Raw genomic sequence first — 7,671 nt, forward strand, 5'->3', positions numbered from 1 at the left:
CCATCCCCAAACCTGCTCTGCTCTTCTTGTCCAGGCACTGTGGGACGGCACGTCTCATCGGTGGGTCCCTGTCCTGCCTGCCTTGCAGGCACCCTCAGCTCCCGGCTCCGCTTGCTGCACGGAGCAGCCCTACGCTTGCTGTTCCTGACAACATCCTCTTTCTAGCAGGAACCAGTTGCAAATGATTCATAAACAGTCAAGCTGTGACACAGAAAGACCTGCTGTCATAACTGGGCATCATCAAATCAGACCCCCAGTGACTGCTTTTGCTTCTTCATGCAGCTAAGACTCTGCATGCAGTGTTCCCTGGGTAGAGGGCCCAAATCTGAAGCCCTCCTGACAACTTTGATTTGGCTGTCAGGAGGGAGTTGCTGCTATGGATATAGGGTCACCTTCTGCATTTACAGCCTTTTTTGGGATCTCCTTGGACTCCAGCTTCCCTTGCCAAGGCTTTCTTGGCTACAGTTGGAGACAGGTCCGAGGTAGAGATGTGGAGTCAGGTCAGCAGGACAGGGACAGGGACAGGTCAGGACCCGAGAGGTGCAGGGCCAGGCACAGCCATGACCATAGTGTCTTGGTCTTATCCCACCTGTACTCGTCTGAGCCTGACTCTGTGCCCCTGAGTTCCCTTGGTGTCAGTGCCGAAAGAGACCCTGCAAAGGGAAACTCTCTGCATTGCACTGGGGGCATCCGTGGGAGCTCCGACTAGCAGGCTCTGAGGTTCCCCCCTCTCTGCTGATGAAGGGGGAAGCCTGGCTTCCTGCTTCAGCATGGCATCTGGGTAAGATTCAAATGAGAGATTCCTGAGGACAAGTGGTATGAACCAAAACCCTTTTTTTCCTTTTCTTTTTACAAGAATGGACTAGAGAAAAGTAAGGGGTGGGGGGAAAGAAATGAATAACACAGAGCCCTGCTGCCAAAATCGCTGTGCACGATGAGTGGAAGCACATGGGATAGTTATTGGCACTGACATTGTACCCAGTGAACAAGTTTCTTCAGCGCATCCTTGAGTTCCTTGTTCCTCATGCTGTAGATGAGGGGGTTCACTGCTGGAGGTACCACGGAGTACAGAACAGTCACCACCAGATCCAGAGCTGGGGAGGAGATGGAGGGAGGTTTCAGGTAGGCAAAAAATGAGGTGCTGGCAAACAGGGAGACCACAGCCAGGTGAGGGAGGCACATGGAAAAGGCTTTGTGTCGTCCCTGCTCAGAGGGCATCCTCAGCACAGCAGTGAAGATCTGCACGTACGACAGCACAATGAAAACGAAACACCCAAAGACTAAACAGGCACTAACTGCAATAAGCCCAACTTCCCTGAGGTAGGAGTCTGAGCAGGAGAGCTTGAGGATCTGGGGGATTTCACAGAAGAACTGGTCCACTGTGTTGCCTTGGCAGAGTGGTATTGAAAAGGTGTCAGCAGTGTGCAGGAGAGCATGGAGAAAACCACTGGCCCAGGCAGCCGCTGCCATTTTGACACAAGCTCTGGGGCCCATGAGGGTCCCGTAGTGCAGGGGTCTGCAGATGGCAACATAGCGGTCATAGGCCATGACTGTGAGAAGAGAATACTCGGCTGACATGAAAATGGCAAAACTTAAGACCTGAGCAGCACATGCCAAGTAGGAAATGGCCCTTGTGTCCCACAGGGAATTGGCCATGGATTTGGGGACAGTGGTGGAGATGAAGCCAAGGTCAAGGAGGGAGAGGTTGAGAAGGAAGAAGTACATGGGGGTGTGGAGGCGGTGGTCGCAGGCTACGGCTGTGATGATGAGGCTGTTGCCCAGGAGGGCAGCCAGGTAGATGCCCAGGAAGAGCGAGAAGTGCAAGAGCTGCAGCTCCCGCATGTCTGCAAATGCCAGGAGGAGGAACTCGTTGTAGGAGCTGCTGTTGGACATTTGCTCCTTTGAGGCACAGGGGGACTGTCTGAGGAAGAAGAGACCTTGATAAGTTAGGGCAGACTTCTCTGAGCACCACTTCCTCATGACCGTCCCCACCCCCCACCCTAAACACGCACGCATTACCTCTCCCCCTCTCAGCAGCACCCTCACTGAGCTCCATCGCTTGAGGTCTGGATTGTGGTTGCTGAGTTTGACTTGAGGAGAGCTCCAGAGGAGTTAGCCCTAACTGACAGCACTGTGTAGATGGGAACACGGGTGACTTAACTTTTATATTCTCAGTTCTGGTCAGATTTCATCCACTCATTATGTTGAAGGGATTTTCAGCCGAGGAAATGAATCCTGCGCAGGACCCACCAGCCTTGAGAGCAGAGGGCTGTGCTGGCTGGGAGAGGAGAGGAGACATTGGAGTTGACAGTTTCCTCTCACACTTGGAGCATGACTCTGCTGCCTGGAGCCATCCCTGCACGGAGCTGTTTCTCTGTCCCCACGTCTCTCCCCTCTCAGTGCTCACACACCCCATCCCACCTGCTGAGAGCTCAGCTCTGCCCTGCAGAAACCTCCCGGGGGCAGGACGCTGCCCAGGGCACCTCTGTGTTTGCAGGTGCTATGGAGCAGGGGAGAGAAACCATGGTGAGGCTGGAAAGATGATGCTGGTTCTGTCCTTAGGCTGAGGGGTGGATGGAGGCATTTGCTGAGTCCCTCCCAGAGCTGCTCCTCTCTCACTGTCACTGTCTCAGTCCCCTGTCTAAAGCTGACAGATCCAATCCCATTTCACCCCACCCAAAGAGAATCAAACTGAAAGCACAGACTCATGACAGCTCCTTCTCTTTCATGTATTCCCTGCCCTGACCATCCTTTTGGAAAGTCCCCTCCAGAAATGTCCTGGGAGTGAGCTGGAGCTGAAGGCAGACCTGACCCATTCGGCATCCTCTTGACAGGAGGCTCAAGCTGCCCTGCTGCGGGTCTCTCCTCCCACCCAGAGCTTCTCCCCACATTGCCGTGGGGAGCTCCCCAGGCAGGCTGAGTGCTGACCCTTGTGGGCAGCAGAGTCACTGCTCCAGGCACACAGCACCCTGGGGCGCAGAGATACTGCTCTGAATTTCAGTCCTGGACAGATCTCTGAGCACACCCAGGTTTCACCCCCTGCAGCATCCCTGGGAGAAGGTAGCAGCATGCCGTGTCCCTGTGGCGCTGTGACTGGGAATCCCTGCTCTGAAGCATCTCCTCCTACTCTGTAAAGGTGAAACCGATAGAGCGATCCTTAAAAATCCAACTGTGTGACTGGATGGGTTTCAAGACCTTGCCAGGAACGGCAGTAGCATTGCCCTGCAGCCAGAGACTTACTGTGTCAGGGGCTGTGAAGATTTCTCCCACAAGGAGCTCTCCTCTGGCCTCCCACTCCACACTGCCTTGCACTTCTCTCTGCCTTCTCTCCTCTCATGTCAGCAGCAGCAGGCAGTGCCCGGAGCCCTGCTGCTCTTTGCAGAGGAGCTGCTCCTGCACACAGCTGTCTCTGGGCAGTGCTGCCAGGTTGCCACGAGCTCCATCCATCCCAGGAGCCTGGCCCCACTCAGGAGCAGAGGACCAGCTGAAGGCATGATTTTTTCTGTCCCTTCTGCTCCCTCCTCCTGGGAAATGTTCACTCCAATAAACTAAAATAATCACTGATGGTCCCTCTCTAAGCACTGAAAGAAGACTGATTCCAGCATTGCAATTTGTCTCATCAGAGGATGGTTATCTATGAAAGGTGGAAACGTCCCATTCTGGAAGCCCCTATTTCCACCTCTTAACTAGGCAGGACACCTAGATGAGGACAAGAATAGAGCTCCTTTTCCCATTGTTCAGGTATTGATTCACATGAGTCAGTTTGGGCTTCTCAGGCTGGTTTAGAAGGCCCCGGGGTGACATATGATTCAGATCCTTCCTGTGAGCTCCACAAAAAACATGGAGGAGGTGGGATTCCCCTGTCCCAAGCAGAAGTGAGCACAGCATGGATGTCTGCATGTGAGATCTTGGTCTATGCATGACCATGCAGGTCTTCTGCTCCATCCTCCTGGGAAATGTTCACTGAGGTAGACTAAAATAATCAGCTATTGTCCTTTGCTAAAGAGTGGAGAGAGACTGATTCCAGCACTGCAATTTATTTCATCAGAGGATGGCTATCTATGATAGCTGGAAATGTCCCACTCTGGAAGCTCCTATTCCCATCTCTTAGCTAGGCAGGACACCTAGATGGGGACAAGAAGGGAGCTCATTGACATATGGTTCAGGTGTTGATTCAGATGAGTCATTTTGGGCTTCTCAGGGTGCTTTAGAAGGCCCTGGACTGGTGTGGGATTCAGATCCTTCTCATGAGCTCCATAAAAAAACACAAAGGGGGTGGGAGTCCCCTTGCCCAGGCAGAAGTGAGCACAGCACGGATGTCTGCAGACGAGACCTTGGTCCATGCTCCTGTTATAATCACTGGAGATGGAAGGTGGCAGTCAGCTGGTCACACACAAACACCTGGTGACATTGGAAGAGACAGATGTGCTGGAGGACATGTGCCAGTGTTTGCTTGCTCTGATGGAGCAAGTGTGACACCCACATCCTTCTAGAGCATGAGTTGGGGGCCAGGCGTGGAATTGCCTTGGCCACCTACAATGATACTAGATGCCCACTGCTACCAGAGCTCCACTGACTATGATGCTGAGACACATGCAGATCCCGACACTGCAAACAGTTGATGTCATCCAGTGCAGGCACTTGATTCAGTGACATGGAAATAGGCCTGCAGGGCCATGTTGGATGCCTGGGGGGTCCAGCACAACTATATCTCTCTAGCAGATACACCACGGGACCTCTAGGAAAACCATGCCCCTTTGGGGTGGTTATTGGGCAAGTGCCCCAGGACATCTCAGGTTTCCTACTTGTGCCCAAACAACTGGATCCCACCACTGCCTTTAGGCCAAGTCCTTCCGAACTACAGGCAAGCATGCTTCATAAATGGGAGAGGCACATCCCAACAAGGTCTCTGCTCTAGTCTCTGCACCCTTAAAACCTTCTAGTTTTCCTCCTCCTGAACCTCTTTGCACCCCCAGATGATACGAACAGGGAATGGGCTAATGATGACCTCAGGGTGCCTGGATCACAGGCTGCACAGGCCTAGGGACTTCTTCAGGGGCACTTGTCCTGCGTGGAGATCGCTTCACTTCTGTCACAGGCCCCAAGGTGCTGCAAATCAGCTCAGGCAGCCAACCCCTCTCCTGCCATTCCTGCACAGCCCAGCTCTGTTTCTCGCTGGCCTTGAGCACTGCAGGCTTTGCTCTCTTAGTGGGAACCTCGTTCCACCATTACATTGCCACCTGCTATCTAGGCCAGCATGGCTCTGCTCTGAAGTGGGGCCATTGCACACACCATGTCCTTGGCTCGTGGTAACAGGTTTCACCATTACAAATCTGTTGTCTGTGCCACAGCTGAGGCTCTGTAACCCAAATATACACAAATGCATGTATCCTGGGGCACAGAGAAGAGCAGATGGAGCTTGCAAAGCTTTCACAGGACTGAAACACGGTTGGAATAACCAAGGTGTGGTGGGACCATTAGCATGATTGGAGGGCTGTGATGGCAGGGTACAAGCTCTGCAGGCAAGACCGTTAGGGAAGATGAGCAGGGGGGATGCCCTTGGTGTGAAGGGACAGCTCAGATGGATGGAGCTCTTGCATGGGATGGACAAGGGTTTGGGTGAGAGCTTGTGGGGAAGCATCAGAGTAAAGGTGACATTGTGATCGGGGTTACAGACCCCTGATGGGGGTGAGGAGGTGGATGCAGTCTCCTTTAAGCAACCTGAGCAAGTCAGTGGATCACAGGGCCTTGCTCTTCTGGGGGGACTTTAATCTCCCTGTTATTCATTGGAAGGGCAAAAGAGCAGGGTGCAAGCAGTCCAGGAGATTTCTGGAGGGTGTCAGGGACAGCTTCCAAGCACAGCTCCCTGATGGTCCAGTAAGGGTGATGCTCACCTGGATCTGGTACTCACACAAGGAAGCACAGATCAGGGCTGTGATAATCTGTGGAAACCTTGTTTGCAGTGACTATGGAACAGTGGAGTCCTATATCGTGAGGTCAATGAGGAATACAGTAAGGCATTATGATAAGATGGGTAGACACACAGGTGGGTAAAAAGCTGGTTGGACGATGGAACTCAGAGGTGGGTATTTTTCAAATGGGTGATGCTTTACCAGGAAGCCAGGTAAAGGTGGAGTATGCAGGGGTCTCTACTCGGACCTGTCCTATCTAACAGGTTAATCAGTGACCTGGAGGATGCAACACTCATTACATGTATAGATGACACCTCATCAGGAGAAAGAGTCATATGTTTGAGGGCTGCTATTCAGATGAGCATCAGCATGCAGGAGGAATGGACTGTCAGGAAATTCAACAAGGACAAATGCAGGTCCTGCCCCTGGGGCAGACCAACACCCTGCAGTGATATGGGCTGGGGACTGCCTGTCTGAGCAGCAGCTCTGCAGAAAAAGGATCTGGGAGTCTTTGTGGGCAGTGAGCTGAACATCAGCCAGCAGCGTGCCCTGGCAGCAAAGCAGGCCACAGCATCTTGGGCTGCATGAACAGGAGCACAGCCAGGAAATGGAGGGAAGTGATTATCTCCCTCTACTCAACACTCATCAGAGCCCATCTAGATACTGAGTCCAGCTGGGGCTCCTTGTAGATGAATGCTGTTGATCACATGGAGTGAGTCCAGTGGCAGGCCCCCAAGGTGGTTGGGGGCTGGAGCACTTGCCTGGTGAGGAGAGGCTGAGGGAACAGGGCTTGTTCAGCATAGAAAAGGGAAGGTTTTTGGGAGGACTCATAGCAGCTTCCCAACTTAAGGCTGCCACTGAGAATGAACCAGGTTTTTACAGGAATTCATGGCAGGAGAATGAGAGGCAAAAGTTATAAGCTGAAACAAGTGCAATCAAAATTGTATATGAGGTAGAAAAATCAATGAGGATCCTGAAGCATTTGAAGTGGGGTCTAGAGGGGTTATGGACTCTCTCTTCTGGGAGGCTTGCAGTATGCAGCTGGACAAAGCACTCAAGAACTTGGTGTGAACTCAGTGTTGATTCCTAAGTGAGCAGGAGGTTGGATGACAGTCCTCCCAAGGTCCCTTCCAGCCTCAATGATTTGGTGATTTTGTCCTCTCTGGCAATAGCCACTGCAATTCTTGCAGGCAGCAAATCCTTTGCTGCATGTGGGTTATCACCCGACATGGCCTCCCGAGAACCAGCCCCTCCTAGTGGTGTGAGGTTGCCTCTTGGGCCTGAAAGGTTTCCAGTTCAAGGGTTCATTATGAGTGACTGTTTGTCCAGAGTGAGCCCCCTCCACAGCCTACAACACCTGTACATTACAACATGATGCCAAATGAGTGTGATATATGCAGAAAGTAATGGAGTAAGGGTGATTGCACTCTAACATCCATGAGGTCCTTTGCTGATCCAAGAATATCCAGAAGGACTAAAAGAGCCTTAAACCTCCTAGACATACACAGGTAATGTTGACTTTGTCACTCTGGGAGGTGAGGGAGCTGTGTTTGTTCAGCCTGGAGAAGAGAAAGCTTTGGGGACACCTAATAGCAGTCTCGCCATAGCTACCAGGACGTCATCAAGCAGTCGGAGCAAGACTCTTCACTGTTGTGCACGATGCGAGGGTGAAGGCCGATGGGCATTAGCTGAAAGAAGAGAGGTTCATGCTGGGTGTAAGGAGAAACTTTTGCCCCATCCAGAGAGTCAAGCACTGGGG

At 52.4% G+C, this 7,671-nt stretch overlaps 1 protein-coding gene across 1 annotated transcript; it reads right to left on the reverse strand.

Annotated features, from left to right (window-relative positions):
* Window positions 1–957: 957 nt before the first annotated feature.
* LOC136993037 (olfactory receptor 14J1-like) lies at window positions 958–1,548 on the reverse strand. The gene has a single exon (XM_067303054.1). The coding sequence runs from the start codon at window positions 1,546–1,548 to the stop codon at window positions 958–960; it is 591 nt and encodes a 196-aa protein (XP_067159155.1).
* Between the last annotated feature and the right edge of the window lie 6,123 nt (window positions 1,549–7,671).

This window comes from Apteryx mantelli, chromosome 11, assembly GCF_036417845.1.
Source record: "Apteryx mantelli isolate bAptMan1 chromosome 11, bAptMan1.hap1, whole genome shotgun sequence".
Lineage (NCBI taxonomy): Eukaryota > Metazoa > Chordata > Aves > Apterygiformes > Apterygidae > Apteryx > Apteryx mantelli.

Bases quoted from the DNA above. Each gene is read 5' to 3' on its own strand.
- LOC136993037 (XM_067303054.1), bottom strand. From the start codon at position 1,548: ATGGCCTATGACCGCTATGTTGCCATCTGCAGACCCCTGCACTACGGG.